This window comes from Colius striatus, chromosome 4 (genome assembly GCF_028858725.1).
Source record: "Colius striatus isolate bColStr4 chromosome 4, bColStr4.1.hap1, whole genome shotgun sequence".
Classification (NCBI taxonomy): Eukaryota; Metazoa; Chordata; class Aves; order Coliiformes; family Coliidae; genus Colius; species Colius striatus.
Genome location: NC_084762.1, coordinates 21,740,356 through 21,765,996, shown reverse-complemented (window position 1 = coordinate 21,765,996; position 25,641 = coordinate 21,740,356). Strand labels below are relative to the sequence as shown.

Here is a 25,641-nt window from a genome sequence, read left to right as displayed (position 1 = left end):
GATTTAAAGGAAATAGTTATACTGAAGTGTTAGAACTCATAGAGATCTGAGGTTAATTATTCTTAAATATAAATATTAGAGTATCTCTTTCCTAAAATACTGTAAAATTACAGATTTCTCTGTCTTTTTTTTCTCATTTTTTTCTTTTTTAAAGAGCTGTGTAAGAATGTCTGTGTTACATTAAAGTTTACATCTGGATCTCAGAGAAGCTGTAATTTGGAGAACAGTGAATATCCTGCTCCATTATGAGAAGACCTTCACCAGCATAAAATAGTCTGGAAGAACATTTTGTTGAGAAAACCAAAAAGTATACAGTCCTTTAATAAAACAGAAGATATTCAGAATTTTATGAGCTTTCGGCTACCTGGGTCTTAAAAAAATGAACCGTTACACAATCATGAAACAACTAGGTGATGGCACCTATGGTAGTGTGTTGATGGGAAAGAGCAATGAGTCAGGAGAACTTGTGGCTATCAAAAGGTAAGTAATATCTAAATTCAGTTAAAAGTACTTGCAGAACCTTAAAGACTTTCACTTTTAACTTTATTACTGCCTTCTGTGTAGAATAGAAAAAAATATCCCTTTTCTTTTTAAGGAGTGGATCTGCTTTAGCAGAGGGGTTAGACTGGATGATCTCTAAAGGTCCCTTCCAACCCCTACTATTCTGTGATTCTGTAAAATTAATTTTTTTAGTTAACAAGGTAATGGTGGGTCAGACTTCAGATCAGTAGTGAGACATGTTAGTTTATAAGACAAGATAAATCAGTAATTTATACAGAATCACATGCTGCTTTTGTTCAGTTCAAACATGCTTCCTTCTAAAAATGTTGTTAGGCTAACACCAAAGGACAAGCAAAACTGCATATGCAGTTCACTAATTAGGGAGTTTATTTGTATGAATTGTAGGATTAACCATCTTCATGGGTAGATTTGAAACACCTTCCCACTCTCTCAAATCTTTTTAGGTAGCACAGTAAGTTTCAGGTATTACAACAATGATAATTACTGGGTAACAATCTGGGTAGGTAAATAAAGGCTGTCTCCTTGGATCTAATAAAGTAGTGCGGTGCATAATCATCAGCATTGTCACATTTGCCTAAAGAGGTAAAAAGCAACAAAATTATGCCACAAGAGTGGGGCAGTTCTTGTATGCCTACCGAATTGCAAGCAGGATGTAAAGCACAAGTACCAGGAATGGTATGTTGCCATGATTGATTTTCATTATTATGGGGGAGTTTTTTCCCCTCCATTTATGAATTCACTGCAGAGAGATAATTATAATATAGATTACTGACTTTTGTTTTAAAAAATTCTGAGAAATTCAGGGTTTTCCACATATTGCTAGTAGGATTGCCTAAGTTGTTAGTATTAGTCTAAGCTTTAAACAAAAATCTGCCATAGACTATTTTTTTTTTCTTTAAGCAAAAGGAACAACATTTTGTCAGAAGTGTTTTTTCATTCTCTTGATTTGGAATTCATCTGTGTGGGTTTTTTGGGTTTTTTTTTTAAAGTTTGAGATTTGAGGGAGGTCAGCTTTGGTTGCAGATAACATTTCTTTTCAACGGTTAGTCTTGGATTTAAGTTTCTTTGCTCTAGGCAAAGAACTTTACAAAAACACACCAAACAACATGACGTTCAGAACTCAGTCCCAAGATTTGAGCAACACTGACTATCCATGTTTGTATCTATGCAAGATTTGCAAATCTGTTACACCATTATATGTAATGATTAGAGGCTGTTGTACATGTGTATGAGTATTGCTTGGAAAAAAAAGAAAATTTCAATTTGTTGTTTAATACCTTGGCACAGGTTTGTAAAAATGCCCAATCAATGCAGATGCTTAATAATAATGTTAAGCAGTCAAGATGCTTTGCAGATTTCAAAAACACAATTTTCATGTTGTCCTAGAAGGTGCAACTTATTTTTCTGAATTGAAATATCCATGTTTTACGTGCAGCATCACTGTTGTTATTAAGAACACAATTCAAATAAAAGATGGATTTTGCATCCTTGATGCATAAATACCTTGGAGTATCATGGTCTCTCTGGCTAACTACTCTTCTAAAAATAGGGGGTTTTAGTGATTAATCATCAAACACTTAAATTTCTAGCAATTCTAAGAGTTTAGTTTGGTTTTAATTGTGTTACTGATGAGTATTCTAGAACGTTTAAAATGCAGCTAATACTGTGCTTGGAAAATAACATATTTAGAATTTTTTTGTTCTAAAAGCATTCTTACTGTTCACTGAAAATACTTTATCTTGGACTTGTATTTCAGAATGAAAAGAAAGTTCTATTCATGGGATGAATGTATGAATTTGAGAGAAGTCAAGGTAAAGTGGTGAACATGCCACATTTAAAAAAAAAAAGTGTCTGGTTACATTTGCATGAAGGAAAAGGGCATCTACAATGTCCAAGCAAAAGGTCAAATCCAATGAATTCTTTAAATGGGGGAAAGATGCCACAAAACCATGGAGTGCTGGCTCTCCTAGACCTCTTGCTGCTTTGTGAAATATCCCACTGTTCTCCAGTATTGGCTATGAGACATGGCCATGCCTCTTGTCTTTGAGAAAAGATAAAGAAATTGTGTGTGTGTGTGTGTGTGTGTGTGCTGCTGTGGTTTTGCATCCTGCTCTTTCATTCCACCTGCAGATTTCTAGATGTATGTAGTCCTTATGTGTTGTATTTGGGGCATTTCTAGAAAGCACTGGGACTTTGGCTATCCAAATGGTGGAATAATACTTGAAATCCCGAGCTTAAAAATCTAAATCATCTGATCTTCTACATGTGCAAAATTCCCTTACAAAGAAGTTGGATATCCATAATATAATTTTAATTTATTGAAGAATGTACATAATCAGTATTGCCAAAAAGAAAACCTGTAAGAGAATCCTTCTTCGTGAAGTTTTGTAACAAAAAAACCACAAAACCTGCTGGGTTTTCTTATTCAGTTCTGTGAGCAGGAGCTGTTGCAGCTGCAGAATTGTCTTTCATTGCAGGGAATTAGGTTTCTGTGTTAATCTTCACCTCAGCAATAATGTAATCCCTAAATCAGAAGGTTTAAACTATGATTAATGTCATTGTTGCTGGTTTGTCCCTCTTTGAAACAGAAACACAGACTGTTATATCGACATATTTTGTAAATTCTCTGCTAGGAACTTTCCTGTGTTAAACATTTAGTTCTAATAAGGAATCAAAATCACTGACAAGTTACCTGCAGCCATATTTTGTTTTGTTACAGTCTCTGAAGAAGCTAAACCATGCCAACGTAATAAAATTGAAAGAAGTCATTCGAGAAAATGACCATCTTTATTTTGTATTTGAATACATGAAGGAAAATCTTTATCAGTTAATGAAGGACAGGTATGTCTTTTTCACGGAACAAGTAGCATGCTAACATGCTTTGTTTAGTGATTCTTTTACTGTCTTTAACACATTGGAATTTCTGGTTTTGGCTCTTCCTGCAGCCCTACTGATGTGAACAGGAGTTGCTGCACTTGCTCATCTGAGGATAGAATTCTGCATTGCTCTGCCTTGCAATATGCAATATTGTAATGCTTTTGGAAATAATGGTTTGCCCCGTTGTTAAGATTAAAGCATGTCTCTGGTGTGCAGAGCCATGAGAGAAATTCCAAATACTTTTTTTTTCCTTTCTTAGCCTTCACTTTCATTTATGAAGGATGGGATAAATACTATTCATTCTACTTTTGCTTATGGATTTGGCTTAAGGTGGGGATGGACATCTGCATGTACACTCACGCATGCCCAAAAGAAAGACCTATGTATGGACTGACTGGTGGTGTAATCTTGGACAAACAATACCTAGCAAGGCTGGCCAGGTGGACTTTGGAATAGGACCTGGCTTTTCACTAACATTTTTCTTTGGTGAATTCTTTTGCCTTTGATGTGTGTTTCCTTCACACGCTATTAAGCACCGTCTCCTGATGTGCAGAGCATTTCGGTTTGCATCCTGAGATAGCTGCTAAGATATTAGCACAATGTTACCTACAGCTGGGAAGCACTGATCTCAGTTGTGTTTCCCTGCTTGCGCACTGGGTAACACACCTACCAGCATCCTGTGGTGTGCAGTCTCTTCTTTGCCACATTACTGTGCATTCCATGTTCATCTGGTCAAACACACAACTGGCTAGCCAGCTTCTACAGAGAGGATCGTGAACCTCTCTGCAAAAAAGTCCCTCTGTGGCACTTCAAAGTGAGTGAAACTAAAGCCTGGCAAGCAAGCAGGTTTTGAGATGAGAGCTGGTTGCATCTGTTTTACTTTGTTTGCAAGACTTTATGGGTTTATTTACATCTGTTCGGGACATGTTGTGCAAAATGAAGAAATGTATATGTTCTGAAAATACTTTTTTTTTTTTTTTTAATTATGTGCAGTTGTTAATCTATTTCTTCACAGAAACAAGTTGTTCCCTGAGTCAGTCATCAGAAACATGATGTATCAGATATTACAAGGGCTAGCTTTTATCCATAAACACGGTAGGTTTCATACTACAGTTCAACTGTGTAGCACTTTTTTTAGAAAATAAAATAATACCCAGTAATAACACAAATAAAAAAATATCAAGCAAAGGCTATTAATTTTCTTGGAACAGGCTGCCCAGGGAGGTTGTGGAGTCTCCTTCTCTGGAGGTCTTCAAGACCCGCCTGGACGCGTTCCTGTGTGACCTGATCTATGTGGACCTGCTTCTGCAGGGGGGTTAGACTAGATGATCTCTGAAGGTCTCTTCCAACCCTACCATTCTATGATTCTATTCTTATCCTTTTCAAGTATGGTGCATTTTTAAACCATACTTAGTTACACTTTGTTTTCCTATGATAAAATTGTCCTCTTTCTTATTGAAAGTGTTGGATATTGTTCTTACAGTGCTTTGTTCTTTTTTCCTATCTTAGTTACCAGATAAACTAAAGAAACCTGTGTGCTGTGCTATCCTATGCATTTCTGTTTCACTAAAAATACTTTTTGAAGGAGCAATAATACTTTACAGATGTCAGTGTCTTCTACCTTGAGATACTATAATTAATTTGATACCCTACATCTGAAAAAAAATAACTTGTTCACTAAGAAATTGAAATCATCTCCTTATCAAATACAACATGATTTTAAGTATTTTAAGAGATGGGACTTTCCCAGAAATTACAAGCAGAGTCTCAATAAAAGGTGCTGTGTGCTCACAACAACAACAAAAAGTTTCAGAGCGTTTACAAAGCGTTTGATGTTTAGTTTAGCTCATGTTTAGTATCTGTTTGCAAACAGCATTCTGAAATACTGGTATTAAGCTCTTTTGCGTTCAGAAAAGTAATAATCTAGTCTCTTGCCCAAATCTTTCATTTTCTACCTGCCCTTCACATCACGCTGGAATCTTTTTTCCAAAGACACAAAAATATTATCTGAAAATGAAATAAACCAGGTTCCCAGTGATCTCTGATTGGCTCTCCTGCATCCTTACAAGGCCTGTTGATGAATTCAAACAAATAATTAGTTCTGTTCAGTGTTATCAAATACTCAGAAATTGCTATTTCACGTCTTTCTGATCAAGATAATATACTTTTCCACTGGTTATTATTCTCTTCTCCTTCCTTATTTTAAAATAAAATAAATGAGAAAAATTGAATTTAAGAAACACTGCCATTTGTAAGTTAGAATCTTAATATTTTGTTTTGACCATAGGTTTTTGGAAATGACAGGTATGATATATTTGAACATCTATATTTCACTGTAATAACTACTGTAAGAAATTGGTGGAAATTATCAGTTTCTGCAGGCAGAAATCAAGTGCTTTAATGTAGCAAGTGAATTTAAATCAAATTGATTCTACTATAACTTTGCATGTACCAATGAAACAGCAGAATTGACATGCTTAGTGACTTAACTGCCGTCCAGGTGTATAGATTCTCAAGCCAACAGCAAGCATTAAAGAAACTTTATGCGCTTGCATTACTAAGCATTTCTGAGCAGATTTTGATACCTTTTTCTGTCTGCAAATTGTTATTACTATGACAAATCAAGGAATTTTATAAATCAAGTAAGTGTGTCAAAGGCTCTATTTTCTGTTATCCAAAACTGACAAAGTAGTTGTAGTTTTTGCAAAAGATTTTGTACCTGTTATTTGGTATTGTTGCAATACCCAATTCCTTTTATTCAGTGTGTTAATGACCATTTACATTTGTTAATTTAACACTTGGTGTCACAATCGTTGGCAGGAAAATGCATGAGGCAAGGGTTACCATTCTTTTATGCTGAATTTAAAAACAGAATCGAACTGAAAAACTATATTCTTCCAAAACATCCACAAAGTACATTTTAGATTAATAGAGGTTGCTGTTTAAGAAGCGATGACACAATAATTTGCTGTTCTTTTCTATCTGGTCTTGTATAGGATTTTTTCATAGAGATATGAAGCCTGAAAACCTTCTCTGTATTGGACCAGAACTTGTGAAAATAGCAGATTTTGGTTTGGCTAGAGAACTAAGATCTCAGCCACCATATACAGATTATGTTTCTACCAGGTGGTAAGTATATTAACAAGTTAAGGTGGTTAATAAGTTGTCTTAACTAATTACCTTTCATTACCATTTCAATTTATCTATTATTTCTTTCCATCCTCATAGGTACCGTGCTCCTGAAGTTTTGCTAAGATCATCTATCTATAGTTCACCTATTGATATGTGGGCAGTTGGCAGCATAATGGCTGAATTATACACTCTAAGACCTCTTTTCCCAGGCACAAGTGAAGTAGATGAAATCTTCAAAATCTGCCAAGTATTAGGGACTCCAAAGAAGGTGAGACTTGGAAAAACTCACACAATTCTTTTGTTTGGGTTTTTTTTAAAGTTAACATTCTACGTTTTATAATCTTTTAATTTGTCTCATTTTGAACATACGTATAAATGAATAGTTTAGTAAGTTTCCTGCAGACTTAAGGTTTTCACACTGTATTTCTTTTAAGCTTCCATTAAAGCATGCAATGTTTGTATTTTGTTGTATTTTAGCATCTTTTGTATATCATCCCGTTATGTGTAGCCTTTCTCTCCCCTGATGATGAAAGTCAGAAAAAAATGTTTAATTCAATTATTTGAAGCTCTATATATTGGAAAGAAAATCAGAAGTCTCCTTTCCTGAAAATGCCGCTCTTCAAGGCTGGCACATGGAATTTGGAGCTTGTAAAAGATACCACAAATAAGACAAATAATGTCTTTCTTATTTTTAAAGCATAAAGAAACCATTAGATCTCAAACACAGATCTCTCATAAATATTATTAGCAAACAAAAAGGAATGGAGGAAAAATGTGCACTACTTTGGAAATAATTCTTTTCTAAGTTTAAAATGACAAGGAAGGTTTGGGTAGTGCACACAAAGTGTATGTAATTATATTCACTTCAATTTAAAAGTTGTTGTAGCAAAAGGATACATGAATATGCAGGAAAAGAATAAGCTTACCTTCCAAATGTTTAATAAACTGAAAAAAAAATACAATGTAAACTTTTTTTTTTTTGAGACTAAGCTAAGAGATGGCATATACCAATACCTTGTGGACAGACAGAGCTTGGTGAAATAACTCACTGAGCACAGAGTCCCTACATCTGGAAAACCTTAGAGTGGGAAAGGTAGATATCTATTTTATTAGTGTTCTACCAACACAAAATAACAGCATAATTCCTGTCCAATAAAGGATATGTTATCAAGAGAGAAGTGAGGAAAAGAAAACTCAAAATAGAAATAGATTAAGCTTAGCTAGGAAAAGTGGTGGGAAAACATCCAAGAGAACGTACTGAGAAACAGGTGCAAACTCATGAGAGAGCACAGAGTAAAAGGTCAGAGGTGGAAAGTTTATAGATGATACATTGTGGAAATGAAAATTGAGTCTAGAAAACCAAGTGAAAATCGTTGTGATGTGTAAAACAGCACTTACTATGACAAGTGTGCATCAGAAATAACAAGTAATATAAGCAGTATTTTAAGACTTGAGTTTTCAAACACAGATTTAAAGTCTCTTAAGTAGCTCATAAATCTAGGACAGTAAGCAAAACGTTTTGATATATATTAAGAATATCTGAAAGAGAGCAATATACTAGTTTCTGGAACATTTTCAGTGTATAGTATAAACAAGTTCTAGAAGTGTGGGGAGATCAGAGAGAGATCTTCACTGTGTGTAGTAGCAGAGCAGTGCTGAGCTGACTGCTGTGTTTTTTCTCTAAGTAGTTGAACAGAAGAATCATTAGGTTGGAAAAGACCTTTAAGATCATCAAGCCCAATGATCATTCCCTGACTGGCAAGATGATTGCTTGGGAAAGCAAGGAGCGTTACCAGCTGAGTATTTCAGGGAAAGCTGGAACTCCTTCTAAAGACCCTAAGGGTTAGAGACACTGTAAGTCGTCCCAATAGGAGCAGGAAGCTGTAATTAGTTCCTTTGTGTCCCCTGTCATCTGCTGGGCAGACTTGGGAATATTATCTCCTTAATGACAATGCTAAGGCATTCTTCAGGGAGATTACTGAGAAGAACACTTAAATATTATGATAGGAATTGTCACAACAAATTGTGATTTGTTGCAAGTGAAGTACTGTCCTGCATTTTGAAAAAAAAAGGAGCGGTTATTTCAAGAGCCTGTTTTTTCAGATAGTTGTACAAACAGTGTTTTTTCAGATGTACATTTTAATTTATTCCATTATCCTGCAATAAGAAATCTATGCCCTGATTTATGCCCTGAAGATGTCTTCATTCCAATTTCCTTTTTTTTTTTAAGTCTATAATATCATATTAACGACTTCTGTAAGTTTGTGTTTTTTTCAGCAGTGGCAGTGTTTTATTTTATAAATGAAGTTGCATTATTTATAAAATATTGCTTTATTTTATAAATACAGCAGTAAGTTGCACCATTCAAGCACTGTCAGTGATGGTGCACTCGTAGTATGACATTCTGGAAAAGAAAGGTTAACAAAATGGATTTTCTTTAGTTAAATGTTGGCAATTACACTTCAAAAATATTTGCAATTATTTAAAGTTGGAACGTAGTTTTCGTTTTTGTGCTTGAACTATTTTCGCCCTATTCCTGTAATTCACCAGTTCAACACACAGCTCTTGCTACTTTATTCTAAATCATTCCTTTATCATGACCTCTGGAAAACAGAACATCACCACCTCCAATAAAGGAGGAAGATGGAGTGGAGGAGGAAAGAGTCTGTCTCCATTAATTTAAATGAACAAATTATTGTCTGAGGTGGAATGAGATGCCACATGAAGTCTTGACACGACCTTGTTTATAAATTTATTTGAGTTCTTTGATTACCACAGACTCTGTTAACAGAGCCAAAACTATTGTACCTAAAAATGTAAGTAATAACTAACATGGTATCTTTAGTCCAAATTCTGTGAAATCAATCCAGTTTACTCCTGTAACAGTGTAACAGGCTTTGTGGATAGAGGAGAAGCACTAATATCATACATTCTCTTCAGTAAGGCTTCTGATGCCATCTCTCATAACATTCTCATCAGCATATTTATACAAACAAACTGCATGACAAGTGTATACCTGTTTTGAAAGCTTATTCAGAGACTAAGCTTTACTGGTTCATATTCAGAATGAAAGACAGAGTGAACAGGTAGTTCTGCATCTGATGAAATTTAAAACTGTACTCGTTTTTCCTTCCTTTGAAACAGAGTGACTGGCCAGAAGGATACCATCTTGCTTCTGCCATGAATTTCCGTTTTCCACAGTGTGTCCCTATAAGCCTGAAAACTCTCATTCCAAATGCAAGCAATGAAGCAATACAGCTTATGAGTGATATGTTAAACTGGAATCCAAAGAAGAGACCTACAGCAAGTCAGGTCTGAACACTTGAATTATTAAGAGTGAAATTTCTTACAATGTTAAAAATTATAGATATGGAAACCAATTGATTGTTATAATACTGATGGCCAGGGAAACTACTCATTTTGAATGCTTTGGTGGGAATGAGACTGAGTGGTGAGGAGAGAAAGTGCTAAACGTGTCTCAGCAGGCATCATAAACTCTTTCTAAAGTTGTTTCTGCAATGTTGTCTTCTGTATTGGCATATTCTAAAACTTTCTCTGTACAGCATGGAGAAAAATCTGATCTGCACATTTCCTGAATTGTAAGTCACTTCTGCTGCCTTCTTTGTCTTCCTGCATCTGTATGAAGAGGGATATTGAAAACTAAGTTTTGCTTTTTTTGAAGGTACAGATGAAATGCAGTACGGAATTGCTAAGGACTGTTTTTACTTGGATATGAGATGTAAACTGTACTAAGCTATAAAGAAAGAACTTTGCAAAGAATGTACCAATAGGTCACAAAGGTCACAGTTTTTCAAGAATCAAAGGTGGTTACAGCCAATTGTGGATTTTTTAATTTTTTTTTTTTTAGTATTCATCTCTAATGCAATCCTATTTAGGAGGCATAAAAGCAGAATACACTGGGGAAAGAAAAAGGACATATTGTGATTTATCCTAGGTGGATATAATGCAATTGATTCAGAAGTGCTTAGGCAGATAGTACCAAGCAGACTACTGCATGGTGCTTTATGAAAACAAATAACCAGCTTTCGCCCGAGTGAGTTGTCAAAGAAGCAGCTACAGTAATTGTGTAATCCACAGCCAAAAGGAAGAGTTTAATGCATATACATGGAAATGTGTACAAAGATAGCAATTCTCAAATGCAGCTGAGGCCAAATATCTCTTTGAGAACTAACAAAGAGTAGGATCCTACCCCCGAGTAGCAAAGTGTGACATTTTGACATAGGAGGAGCTATGTTAGTGAGGTATGTCCATGCTATGTGTGTAGCAGTGGACAGGAAAAGGTCAGAGAAAAATGATGAAAACACATTTGCCTGAAGATAGACACTGCACTTTCCTAATAAACACAATGAAGCACAGTGAATGTACTTCAACGCAAAACAAAAACTGGGAAAGCTGGTGTTAAGAAAATAAAGGAGGAACTTTGCTCATTAACATCCTCTAATTGTAAAACCCACACATTAATATTAAATGGCAATCAGCACCCTTCTGATTTTGGGGTTACTTTTAATAAATTTTTAAAAAGCTGTTCATCAAATTGCTGAAAAAGATTTAGCAGTGAAAATCTGCAATAAAGCGTATGATAAAGGTAGTGGAGTCTACCTGTGAATGTAAAATATTTAAAATGTTTAAAACACAGATTCTGTAAAACCTACAACTAAAGGAGGCAAAGAAACGACATGACTGCTGTAAAATGAACAAGTGTATCCATCTTACAGAATTATATAATGAGAAGGATTTAAAATACACAGCTAATTGACAGTTATCAATACGCAGTTTATGTATCTCATTATGCATGCATCTTGCATCTGTTGCTGTAGAGCTTGCTCAAATGCTTCAGAAATATGTTTAGATCCTTGATGAGGTTACCAAAGTCCACTTTTTGAAGTAAAATTAGTATGTTATGTCTTCTTCTCCAGGCTTTGAAGTACCCTTACTTTCACGTTGGCCAAGTTTTAGGACCTCCTTCACAGTATCTGGAGAAGCAGACTCCAATTAAATCAGTTCAGCCAACAGAGTCAAAGCCAGCTTTACCTAAACTGGAAGCCATATCCAAGCCAGAACCTCTGTCTTCACCTGATGTACCTGAGAAAACACAGCCACAGCCCCTGTCAAACATTAACCACCAGCCCCTCCAGCAAATTCAGTTGCCTCAGAATACAGCTAGCCAGCAAGTACCAAAACAGCAGCAGCCACAGGCACAACCATTTTTTCCGGCAATCAATAAAATCTCATCACCAGTAAGTTGCCTTCAATAAATACTTAGATGATTTTATAAAAAGTTCTTACTATATTCAACCAGATGATCCCCTGAAAATTCATAGAATCATAAAATGGTAGGGGTTGGAAGAGACCTTTAGAGATCATCTAGTCCAACCCCCTCCCAAAGCAAGTCTACCTAGACCAGGTCACACAGGAAACACTTTCAAGTGGGTTTTGCAAATAGATAATTCGGGGTTAATAAAGGATATAAGTGGTCATTTATTGAATTTTTGAAGCAAATAAGAAGAACAGATTGCGTGTATCAATAATGTACATTCATTTACAACAGCCTTTGCTAACTTGCTTATACAGTAGTGTAGTTATGCCAGCTATTGTTTATTGACCTGCAAGAAACAATTCACAGAAGTGTCGTTTGTATATAATAGATAAGTGGAAAAGAAAAAATTCTCTTGCCTCAAGCAGGAAGACACTTGAGAAAGTTCATCTGATTCCTAAGTTTGTGCAAATTTAATAAGAAAGATTTTTAGCAAAATGAATGTAAAACTTTGGCTTGTAATTTTCATTTTGCTTTTCACTTGCACTCACTGAACTGCAACAGAAAGTATGTTAAAAATAACAGATATTCAGAAAATACTGGAAAACAAAATGTGGTCAGATGAAAGGAAAATTTTAAAATCCTGTAATTTCTGTGGAAGAAAGGCTTGACTACCTTCATTTGCTGTATTTACTTTCGGGCATCCGCAATGGGTACGCTGAGCATGACAGCCGTGAATGTTCAGCACCCCTGTGCCCATCACTGTGCACTACTTCTTGACAGTTTCTGTACCACTGTTGAAAGTATAGAATCACAGAATGGCAGGGGTTGGAACAGACATCTAATGATCATCTAGTCCAATCCCCCTGCAGAAACAGGTCCACCTAGATCAGGTCACACAGGAACGCGTTCAGATAGGTTTTGAAGACCTCCAGAGAAGGAGATTCCACACCCTCCCCTGGGCAGCCTGTGTCAGGGCTTCCTCACCCTCATAGTAAAGTAGTTTTTCCGTATGTTTAAATGGAACTTCTTGTGTTTCAGCTTTTTTCCATTATCCCTTGTCCTGTCACTAGACAAGTGAGTTCATGCCAGACACCAGTAGTAGAGGCTGAGTGCCAAATGGGGACTGCAAATAGAACATTAACTCCTTTATTTGAAGTAAAGATGTCAGCAATTTAAGGATGAGAGTCCAGAACAGCTATACTCAAAACGTTTCCTGGCAGTATTGTTATGTTTCATGCTTCAAGTCATTCTGAGAGTGTGACCAAAATATGCACAACACAGTGGGAAAAATTTTCTCAAGGTTCTTAAGTGGTAATCAGGAAGTGAACTAGAGAGAAAAGTTTAGAATTGAATGGAAGCTCTTTTTTTCTCCTATTCAAAATAGAAACAAACAGTTAGTGGCCCTCAGAATGGTGCAGTAGGTCCTAAAAGCTGCAGAAGACGATGGGGTCAGACTTTGGTAAAGGCTGTGGATAGCTGGGATGACTTGGATGACACTGAGTTTGGAATGTCATGTTCAAAAAAGCCTAGCATTGCGCTGTTAAAAGAAAAGAAAAAGAAGGAATGTCTTTTTAGGTAAGTCCTATAATTATAAAATCACTTTTTTTTTTTAGTAAACAGTGTCCAGTAGATTTATAGTTTGATTAAGACAAGTCTGCTACATTTTAAGTTGCCAAAATCCTGCAAGAATTTTGTTGTCCAAAGAATTTATCGTCCTAACTGAGTCTGATTTGTTTTCAGATACTATATGATTTAGGTGTTTGTTGTATTAAGTATTAAGAAAGTGTGAGTTTTAGTAAAATCAGATATAACTTCATTTCCTTTGGCAATTAAGTTTGATACTAAGTTCTGCCACAGTTATCCACATTTGCTTTTATTCTGTAGTGTTGGATACACTTTATCCTTCAAAGTCTCTGATCATACTCTCGTGGGGTATGAGATTTGCCTGTTACTTTGTGGGAATAAATTCTTCTGATGAAAGTGGGATAAGAGAAAATTGCTGTACTCTTCAGGCTAGGGTCAGCTTGTGGTATTCCAAGCTGGAACTGTCGGTCACATTGTTTGAATGTTTTGATTTTTTTCAGTGTGCCAGAACCTAAAGCTTCATGCTGTATCCAGTCAGGAGGGGAAAACAAGGTTCTGATGAGAAATGATTCTGGAAGATCAAATACATCAGCAAAGCAGTACTACCTAAGACAATCAAGATATCTGCCTGGTAAGGGTAAAAGTCAATACCCATTGAAAATCAAGCTGTGAGTAATCTATGTACGGTACATTTAAACTTTAGATTTCAAACTGGATACTTTTGGTTTTCATAACCAGACTAAAGTTTCAACTTCTGGACTAAACACTTTTCCCAGAACAGATCACAATCAATGCAGAAGTTCCAGGCTATGCAAATTCAACACTGTTTATACACCATAAAAGTTCACAGGCCTTATGACCAGTAACATATAAACTCTCAGTAATATGAATCCAAGGTCTCTTGGATTCTTAGGAATATATCCTGCTTGACCCATCAGTAAGTGTATCTGAGGTCTAAAGAAACTATGTATATATATAGATATATATAGTGTACAGTTCTCAGTTTTGCAGTGTCAGGAAATGTATTTTTTTTGCTTTTGAGCTCAGAAGGCTAATAAGTACAATTTACAATTATTAGCCACTTGCACTGATAGGAATTCACATACTCACTTCACTTCCCAAGGTAATCATCCTCCTTAAAAATAAATAGGCTTCTTAGTCTGAATCTGGGTGATTTTATCAGGAAAATAACACAAATTTATGTAAATGCTAGGAAGAAGAATAAGAAGGAGGAGAAAGAAAAGGGAATGTTTCCTTCAGTCAGTATTCTGATTATAATCACATTATTTCCTTACTGTCTCAGTGTCTATTCTTATTATCAAGATGGTTTGCACAATTGCAGTAAATGTATCATGACTTCCTCTGTAATCCACACATAAAAATTCAGGTGGCTCACAAAGCAATTCCTGACTGTCAGGCAAGTTGTTTTGGTACAATGTATCACTATTTTCTCAGGAATTTAACTCTTGTTAACTCTCATTAACTCTTGTAATACTTGTAAAATGCCAATGTAACAAGAACCTCTTTGTCCCTTAAAGAAATAGTTTATTTTCAGCATTGAAAACCCTAGTTTTTTTATAAGTATTTTTAATCTGTGATAATTGAGAGTCAAAAAGCTCAATAATGATTTTATGGTTTTATAGAAACTGAGTCACTGTACTTACAAGGCTTTTAAAAGGTCTCTTGAAAGCATAAAGAGAAGTGTTCTTTTATATTAATGATGTTTACATTATACTACAAATAATTCAGTGTTGGTTTACTGTTCTAGAAATATCTGGCTTTCATTGGTTAAATTATGTTTGAAAAATCAGCATTTTTAATGTTTTCCATAATTTATTTTCTAAGGTGTAAATCCCAAGAATGTCTCTTTAGCAGCAGTCAATAAAGAAGGCTCACATGGAACCTGGAGCAACCGGTTGTTTTCTAAACCTTTGGCACATACTGGAGGAGGAGCAACTTTCAACAGAAATACTACAGGTAAAAATGTCGTTGAAGCGGTCAAATTATTTCTCATCATCCTTGAATTAATTTAGTTAAGACCATAGGATTTTACTACTGTTTTCAGCCTTTTTTCTTATTTTAATGATAGACTTTTAAATAAAACTTCTTTGTGTGTAAACTATTTACTTTGCTTTCAGAGCATAAAGGAAGTACAGACCAGCTCCTCATTATAATGTTCTGTCAAGATAAATTTTTTCCATAATCCTCTTAAACCATTATTTTACTGTGTTAATTTAAGCAAATAGTTTGACTTCATTACTGCCTGGTCAATGTGGCCTGGAACACTGTTGAAGAGCAGTCTCAGATATGAAAATAAGATGGTGGGTAATGTGCTCGTGTAATAAAAGTACTGTCTCAGATTCTGAACATGTCTTTTCACAACCTACTAGCCTTGCCCTAATTGCTTTGCTGCATGAAATGTGTCCTTGTTTTCAGCAATGAAATTCTGGTGAGGTGCCTTTTGGGACTTTTGTGAAGAACACTATTATCACCATTTAGTAGAGTGAAGACTAAGACTAGTTAAACAGCTTCTCTCAGATTTCACTGAGGAAAAGATCAGACTCAAAACTGAAATTTATCATCTGACCATGAAGCCCTATACTTAAAAGCACACGGTTTCATCACCCTGTGAAATGAGGTTACGTTGTTAACAACATTGCAGCCATTGTCCAGCCAGAATGAGCCACTCCCAAATATTTTAATGCAAATAAACCACCTAGCCTTATATGCCTGCACAGAAAGAACTTCAGAAGGTTTATTTACATGCATATACCTCACCTACTTTAATAGCACTTCAGTTGCCATTCTGCAGTGTCAACAAACCTGATTTTCCATCTGAAAGTCAGATGAGCTAGAAGTTGTTCATCTGAAATTGTGTGAAAGAATTTAGGAAGTGGAAAAATAACAACACTTACCAGAATTCTGACAGATTAAACCAAACTTTTTTAAGCAATCATCATACATGCCTTTTTGTGTTTCTAAAATACAGTATCTGGGTGTCTCAGAAGGAATTAATAAAATAGTCTTGCAAGGGAATTAGACATGAAACCACAGAGCTCTTTCCAAAGTATGCACCAATACAGGCCTGTCAGCCTGACCTCGGTGCCGGGAAAGGTTATGGAACAGGTCATCCCAAGTGCCATTGTGAGGTACACCCAGGACAACCCAGGGCTGAGGCCCAGATAACACGGCTTTATGAAGGGCAGGTCCTGTTTTACCAACCTGATCTCCTTCCAATGACAAGATGACCCGCTTAGTGGATGAGGGAAATGAGTGGATGTGGTCTTCCTGGACTTTACTGAAGCCTTGAACATCATTTTCCACAGCATCCTCCTGGAGAAACTGGCTGCTCACAGCTTGGATGGACCTACTCGGAGATGAGTGGAAAACTGGATGGTTGGGCCCAGAGAGTCGTAGTGAATGGAATTAAATCACTTGGTAGATGGTCACCAGTGGTATTCCCCAGGGCTCAGTGCTGAGGCTTGTTCTGTTGAACATCTTTATCAATGATCTGGATGAGATGATTGGAAGAGACCTCAGTAAGTTTGCTGATGACACCAAGTTGGGCAGAAGCATAGATCTGTTGAGGACAGGAAGGCTCTTCAGAGGTACCTGGACAGCCTGGAGCAATAGGCTGAGGCCAATTGTATGAAGTTCAACAAGGCTAAGTGCTGGGTCCTGGACTTGGGCAACAACCCCAGGCAACACTACAGGCTTAGGGCAGAGTGGCTGGAAAGCTGTATGGTAGAAAAGGACCTGGGGGTGTTAATCAACAGTCAGCTGGATGTGAGCCAGCAGTGTGCCCAGGTGGCCAAGAAGACCAACGGCATCCTGGCTTGTATCAGAAACAGCGTGACCAGCAGGACGAGAAAAGTGATTGTCCCCTTGTACTCTGCACTGGTGAGGCCACATCTCAAATAGTGTGTTCAGTTTTGTGCCCCTCAGGTTCTGGAGTGTGTCCAGCCACAGGCAAAGAAGCTGGTGTAGTGTCTGGAGCACAAGTCGGATGAGGAGCAGCTGAGGGAACTGGGGAGGCTGGAGAAAAAGAGGTTGAAGGGAGACAAGATCACTCTCTACAAGTGGTTGGACTTAATGATCTTAAAGACCTTTAGCAACCATAATGATTCTATGCTGGTCAGTAGTTACCATTCATGACACTTTGCAGCTTGCAAAGACAGTGAAGCCTAATGGAGACAGTAACTTACAGACATGAAGAAGAGTCTACAGCTGACCTGATGATCTTAAAGGTGTTTTCCGACCGAAGTAATTCTATGATTCTAATAATTTAGACATCTCCCTGTTAAACTGCACAGAAAATAAATGAATTATAATAGTAAAAGCACAGTTACTATCTTACTGGCTTAGTCTGGGGATCTACCAAAATGGAATATTTTGTATGTTTGAAAATACTTGGTATTATTTCCATCAATATCTCAAATTGCATATGATGTTTTGTATACTGGGGAGGCAACAGCATTTAAGACAGACACACATGAATCCAGCATAGCTGGACCACTAATCAAGGAAATATAATACATATAAAGTACGTGTTTTCTTTTTTCATCTTGACAGAAGTGAAAGTTGACACTGTATTGTTTACTGCTTAAATATGGTTTGTTTATTTAAGTGGTTTTTTTTTTCTCACTCACATCATTGCCCTAGAGGCAAAATTAGATAAGAGCAAGTAGTTACAGATGCATTATTTATGAAGAATTGTTAAGGTTGTGGTCAGTCAACTTCACAGATCTGCTCGAGTGCTTAAATATGTGATTTATGTGTTTGTATGACTGGAATGTGATTGCGTTGTTGGCAAATCACATTTTTATTGCATGATTAGAAAGGAATCTAGTATCTAATAATCTTGTAACAAAATCTTAACACTAGGGTGACATTTCCTGCTTGAGAAAACTTAGAAATGAGAATATGTAAAAATTATAAAATTATTATGGTAGAATTATTAAAATGTTAGATACTTATTCTTTCTTGCTTTAATTTCCCTCATTTCTTTTACATCACCTAGCCAGGTTCTTCATACACTTTTTCTAAAGTTCTCTCTTTCCATCTTTTTCTTCCTTTCATTTTTGCGGTCTACAGATGAGAACTTAATTATACCTATTGAAAAGCTATCATGCAAAGAAAGAGTGGCTGAATTAGAGGATCCAAAAGGTAATTTATAGAAATTATGGCCTGGTTATTTGCACGTTTCCTATTTATGCTTTTCATTTTATTTTAAAAATTACACTTGTAATGTGTATTCCAGATGACCATATACTTCTGTTTCAGATGTAAACTGTTTTATCAAACCTTGCTGTCTTCATTGTGATGACTTCTGGACTCTTGGCACTGACTGTACTTTAAAAGACACAATAGTCTGTTACCCTAATTATAATCTACAGTATATCACTGCACTGTTGCTGGATCCTAAAGCAGTATATGCATCTCACCTGACAAACTGTTTGATCAACAGCACTTACGACTTGCACAATGGATTGCACTCTGATTCTCTGTCCGTTACACTGATTTTACAGCACTGGGATTGCATAGATTTTGGTGGAGTTACCTCAGTGTTAGAGAGTGGAAATTCAGGTTTCCAGGCAGCCTAGTTTGTGTCTAAACACACTGTTTACCATCAACATTGTAAAGCTGCTGGAATGTTTCACCTCTCCCTGTTTCTGGCTCCTCTGGTATGTACAGCCTGTATGGCATGTCTTTCATAGGGGTTTGAGGACTCACTACACAGCTCAAACCAGTCAATGACTTTATTCTTTTAGAAACATCAGTTACCTGGTGTTTGAGGCAAGGGGTACAGCCATGCTTATGCTTGCTGACATCATGGCCATGAGCACTTGTTTATACGCCTGCTGCCAGGCCTCCTGAATGCCCGACAGATGGATACTTCTATAGCAAGAACCCTTCTTTTGCATAGCAGTTGTCAGAGGTAAGGAACTGTGCTTTTCTATAGCTGTTTGTTTGTTTGTTTGTTTATTTGTAGTTATGATGTTCTTTCAACTTTTTTTTTTCCTTCTTCCCTTGTTCTCATCCAACAAAAGATCACTCCCCTCAAGCTTTCCATTTCACCCAGACTGCTCCTATGGGCTGCACTCTTCCAACAACCTGAGGAAGGATGTTTGACATCAAGAGGTAAGGAAAACCAAAGAACAGTTGAACAATTTTTGACAGGCAGCTTTACTGAGCTGTAGGTAAGAAGCAGGCAGAGTAGATTTTTTTAAGGCGTGACATGTTCTTAATTGCAGACTTCAGAATTCTAAGGGATGCTACTGAGCTGTCAGAACTATGAACTAGGCAAATAAGAGACTGTGTCTGTTTAAGTGCATAGGCAGCTGAATGAGCCCTAAAAAACTGTGTTATTTTGTTTTTCAGGCAAACTCCTGAAAAGGAAGAACCACTGCAAGACTACAAGAAAGTTAAATTTTATTAGAATACTTCATTAAAGTTGTATTTTTTACCAGGACTTTTGTGTCATTCTTTACTGTGCTGGAGACTGGCATCAACTGGGCACAGGGAAGCCACATGAAGACACAGCTGTTTGCAGAACTGGCAGACGTGACAGCTTGGGGAGATGAGCAAAACTGAGTTATCGGAATGCTTTTTGTTAGTGCTTCTGAATAGGGTGGTATGCAATGGCCCAGCACAGCTGTCACAGCTGAAGAAACCTTTTTGAGTTTGTAAGTGACCAATTTTGCAGCTTTCAGGTCTGCTGCTCTGAGCTCTGAAATTATGAGGATGGTGTTTGTGTGAAGGGGAACATTTTGGGATTGTACTGAGGCCAGAGATTCATGAGACAGAGAAACTGTCAAATCAGATATTGTGTGTTTTACTGCAACTACCACTGAAACCATTCTGATTGTTAATATGATAAAAATGCTCACACTTGATAAAGGTCAAATCAAAGCTACTGTGTGTATGGCCTTGTAGTTTACAAATTTAATACTACCGAATGCAGAACCACACTGCTAGAGAAAAGCATTTTTCTCTGGACATTGTGCCAGCATAGTCTTAACACTCCCATAAGTGATGACAGACATTGAGAAGGTAAGAAATTTTCTTGTAGCAGAGATTCTAAGTATTGTAACAGATCCCTCTGCCACTGGACAATAATTTCAGTAATAATTTTGTGTGTAAATGCACAATGTTTCTTTCTCAGCTATGGTTATGTCAGCCTTTCCAAGCACTGCTTTAAAGAAAGATCTAGCCCAAAACTAGAGGCAATAGAATTAAAACCTGGGTTAAACAAAGAGAGTAACTGGGACTAACTTTTATGACAAGCCTTTACCTGTGAAACCAGCAAAGTCAGCCTCAAGTGGTGCCTCACTGCCCACAAGAAGAGTTTGGTTCCACTATTTTAGACAGATTTAGGATGAACATATTGAACACAAGAGTACTGTTGAACACTAGTTTTCAAATACTGAAGTGCTTAAACCACCTTCCAGTAAAGCAAGTAGCTGTAAGAAAAATGCAAGATAGGACCTTTCTCTAAAACTCAGCGTAAACCTTCCTATGTGGTCTAAGTTTAATGAAAGTACTAATGAAATGTTTATCCTGCTCTGTTGTCTTTATTCCTACTGAATTGCAAATCAGATGTACCGGATCTGCAACTTACTAAATCTGTTAAAGTGCTCTAAAGAGTCCAACTAATGTACAAAGCAACGAATGATTTCTTTTTTAAGAGATAGGGAGTAGGGAGGTTTTTAAAGAACACTCATACTTAGTACCGTTGTGGTATTGCAACTATATTTTGAAGTGACTATAAAATATAGGCAAGGTTTTCTGAATGCAACAGAATATACTAAAACTCTGTCATGTCAACAGGAAATACTGTTTTTGGAAGTGGTGCTACTTGCAACTCATCAGGAGTATATATACCTTCCTTTCATAAAAAAGAAGCTGGATCAGCTGGACAACGGATACATCTAGCTCCTCTTGGTGGACCTGTATCAGGTGAGAAGCATCCTTTTACCATACTATCTGAGATAAAAGATAAATGTTCATTTCCCATGCTTCCTAAAAGATTTATTAGCCCTCAGCAAGGTTTTCTGCAAGTTTTGTAAATAAAATTCTTGGGCATGAACTGTTCTTAATGAAAGTGAACTGAGCGTAGGTGTGTAGAGACAGCCCTTGATAGATAAAGAAACTATTGGTACTATTATTTGCTAGGTAAACAATAAAATAAAAGTGTAAACCTTTTGTACTTCTATCAAGTTTGGACCATTTCCTAAACTACTGTTCGTTAGTAGTGAAGGGCTAAGCAGAATTGCAAAAATATGTAACTCCACAACTCTATAGTGAACGGTGCGTTAGACTTGGACACAAATATAAATCCATTATTTATGTAGCTAGTCAGAATTGATACAGTCCCGACCTAGTACGTATGCAAAATGGATAAATTCAAGTTTTAAAGAAAGTGTTATATTTCAGTGGATTTGGAAGTATTTTCTTGACAGTGACTTTTGCGTAGCTTGGGGTTGTCTTGTGTGGGTCTTCAATCAGCTTAATGTCACTTAATGCAACTGAATGACACTGATCCCTGCTGACAGTGGCCTCAACAGCATGAAATAAGGCAAAGACCTTAATCAAGTGAGCTAGTAAGTTCACAAATAATGTTAAAGATATGGTATAAGTAGTAAATTACCAGTTATTTTCTCACTACCTGCCCTCTCTAGTTGGCCTGTGGTTTCTGCAGTGGTCAGATCAGGCATTTTTTCACTGTGCCTTCATCTCAGCATGCTGGCTACGTAAGTCTATGGATACTGAGACAACACTAGTCTTGTACCCATGAAAGCACAAGTGCTTTGTGAAGTGAAACTTTCCATGTTTGTACATTACATTGTACATTTGTAAAAGCCAAATGAGAATGCAAATGATAGTTCTTAATAGTTATGATACAGTAATGATATAGCTGTACGTTACATTAACAAACAAATTAGAAGACTGTTCCACTCATCAGTTAAAAACAACATGAAATCTGTTCTGAATTGAACTGCACCTTGGATCCTCTGTGGTATGGATGACATTCTGAGCATCTTCTCGGTTGGTACGTTTCCGACTCAGAGAGGAGATAAACAGAAATACTCAGGATGCAGTAGAAACTGGTTTGCTAGTGAACATTTAAAGCCACTGTCCAAACTCAGCAGCACGCTCTTCTAGTTACTTCAGAGGAAACGGTAAAGTCCTAAATGATTGTTTAACTCAAGGATTGTTTAACTCAAGCGGATTGTTTAACTCAAGGGCCTATGGCAGACCAATCTGATATGGTCCTGCTTAATCATGTTGTCTTTTGGCTGACTTGCTGTTTTGAGTTACCTGTTCCTCTTAGGAAATTGCAAATGACTTCTGTGGAGGAGAGAGGGAAGGAAGGAGATGGCACACAGACATAAAATACACTTAGATGTGTGCATATTCTGAGTCTCAGTCAATCAGAAGCCCACCAGGGAAGGCTGGAGCTGCAGTTCATTATCTTATCAACTCTCTGCTGAAAGATAACATCAAGAGTTTTGATTTTTCACAGTCTGTGGATCAAGAAGTTCACAGGAGGACAAAATCTCCAACTATCTCTAGACTGCTGCGAATAGTGGGAATGGAAAGGAATTATATGGTGATCCAAAGGGAAATAAATTCACTGTTAATCTGTAATTAGAAATAGAAAATGTGTAGTAAAAGTCAGAAAGGCTGACAGATAGAGATCAATTAAGAGACTCTTCCATGTCCCACAGAAGAGTAAGAATCCTATTGCTTAAACCTCCTCACATTTAGCCTACACTCTGAAGACTTTTCTGGGGAGAGAGATGAGGAAGAAGGAAATGGCAGGATTTATCTCCTACCTGTCTGTCAATACTTGAACGTTAACATTTTTGGTGACTCTTTGCTTTGTCAATCAAAACAAGTCATGATCTCTAAAGGTCCCTTCCAACCCCTACCGTTCTATGATTCTATGATACCCTCAATCGTTTTTGTGCTCTTCATATGTTCTGTTAAGTTCTTCAGTGCCATAATTTAAATCATTTTATGTACTCTAAAAGATCAATTTCTCTGAGGAAAATGGCAAGACCCAAGAAAACTGCCAATCACTGATAAGACACACAGTAGGCTAGAATCGTACTTGCTGATGAAAAGAGAGGGAATGACAGCCTAAAACAAAAGGTACAGTAATAGTTTTTAAAGAGGTGGAAATCCAACCCTCAGGTTCAAATACTTGAGATTCTTCTTTTTTAAATGTCTTAATTCTTACCTGTTCTTTAGTAGTTTCAACCCACTGTTGAGAAACACCACCAAAAAAAAAAGTGGTTTTCCTTAAGGAACAGAACGATAAAAAGGCAGCAAAAAGAAGTTTTTAATCTCTAACATGTTAAATTAAAAATAAAAAAGTATCAATAATACCCAATAAAAGAAGACTAAACTATGAAAGTTGGAATGGAAGGTTCAGGATTTACTTTTGGAATGCTAAGGAAACAATGGTAAGCTATAGTAGGAGCCTGGAAAAGAGAGGTCCCAAATTACTGGCTTTAAAAGACTGGGAAAAACAGCCGAATTGGTGAAGAACGTGAAGAAAAGGATGAGCAGTCAGCCCCTGCCAGAGGGCAATGACATTAATCACATGAAGCCTGGGGAAGTAGTAACTGTCAGAAATACAGAAAGGGGAAATTGCGTAGGAAGACCAGGAATACAGCGGTGCACTACTCACAGTGCCTGAGACCAGGTGGATGCCAATACTACAGGATAAAAACACGTGTGGACTTGGAACAGAGCCAGCAAAATCAATAGGGAAAGAGGAAGTGGAGACGATTAGGAGTTGCCAGCAGCTACATCACAAGTTCTCAGCTAAGCAGGAAGGAAATAAGAGGCATAAAATCTCAAAAGGAACACGAGTGTCCCCAGAAGCTGTTCTTCAGTCAAAGCTGTTTGGGTCTTATCAGTGCTATAATTACATATTATTTAAAATATTTGAGATAGAGGAAAGGATGTTTCCATTCTGTAACAGGAGATACTGTGTTGTAGACATACACATCTTTTCTTTCACTGAATTTCAGTCTCAATGTTAATACTCGTAAGTATTTAAAAGGTGTATGTCAAGAGGATGAGGCAACACTTTATGTAGTGTCCAGTGATACAACCAAGGGTAATGGACAAAAGCTGGAACACAAAAAGTTCCACTTAAGGGAAAGCTTCTTTCCAATGAGGGTGAGGGAGCCCTGGCACAGGCTGCCCAGGGAGGGCATGGAGTCCCCTTCTCTGGAGGTTTTCAAAACCTACCTGGACACGTTCCTGAGCGACCTGATCTAGGTGGACCTGCTTGAGCAGAGGGGTTGGACTAGATGACCTTTAGAGGTCTCTTCCAACCTGTGCCATTCTGCAATTCTATAATTCAAGGGATTGCTACAAAACATGTATCCAGTAGATAAGAATGACTACTAAGGTACACAAACTATAGGAAATCTAACCTTATCTGAAAAGAAGCATGGACAGTGTATTAGAGACCAAAGCATCCTGCTGTGTCCTTGAGTCCCATAAGTCACCTTTAAGCTCTCACTCTTTTATCCATAAAGGATTGAAATACCTTAAAAGTCAAAATTAATTCTGAGTTCTTGTTCTTTTCAGATTGTTCCTGGAAAACCAAGGCTCCTCATGCCCAGCTACCAGGTCCTACTTTCAACTCAGCAGCAAAAAACATGAATATTTTAACTCGCCCAGCAACAATTCAGCCAGTACATGGAAGAACAGACTGGGTGGCCAAATATGGAGGAAACAGATAGAAAATGTCATCCTGTATATACAGATATTATGTGAGCTGTGTTCAGTTCTCCTGCACTTGAAACCTGAAATGCCTACTTGCCTACTTGCTACAATTTTTCCTAAAACTATGCAATAGTAAAGAAGGAAAAAAAAAAGACCCTGTGTTGTTCTGTTACCTGTGTAATACATACAATACCACATAAAATACTGGCTTTAAAAAGTAGGATTTATTGAAGCATTGTGTAACACATATTGCCAAAACTGAGATTTCACTCTACATTTTTCTACAGATGGATCTCTTACCCTTGAATCAACTCTTAGAGTTGATCACCTGATGCAGTGTCTACTATTGGCATATGCTTGAAGTATACCAGCAGCTAGAAGCAGGACTCCAGCAGAACACCACCAGACTTTAAGGTGTTAGGCTGGTTCCTTACCAGAAAGGTGAGAATGAAAACACAGATGAGGCTTTTGTGAAGAACACCATGCCCTCTCATGAG

General features: G+C 37.0%; 1 protein-coding gene across 2 annotated transcripts; it reads left to right on the top strand.

Annotated features, from left to right (window-relative positions):
* The first annotated feature begins 224 nt into the window (after positions 1–224).
* On the top strand, positions 225–25,213 carry MAK (male germ cell associated kinase). 2 transcript variants are annotated; one of them, XM_010203566.2, is made up of 14 exons: positions 225–480; positions 2,279–2,333; positions 3,242–3,363; positions 4,415–4,494; positions 6,396–6,528; positions 6,628–6,799; positions 9,676–9,843; positions 11,469–11,789; positions 13,218–13,384; positions 13,894–14,024; positions 15,239–15,370; positions 18,488–18,559; positions 21,224–21,352; positions 25,007–25,213. In XM_010203566.2, exons 1-14 carry the CDS (start codon positions 380–382, stop codon positions 25,159–25,161), a joined length of 1,938 nt encoding a protein of 645 aa, XP_010201868.1. In that variant the 5' UTR covers positions 225–379; the 3' UTR covers positions 25,162–25,213. The 2 variants fall into 2 exon arrangements, with proteins under 2 accessions (XP_010201868.1, XP_010201869.1); XM_010203567.2 differs by lacking the exon at positions 18,488–18,559.
* Positions 25,214–25,641: the final 428 nt, after the last annotated feature.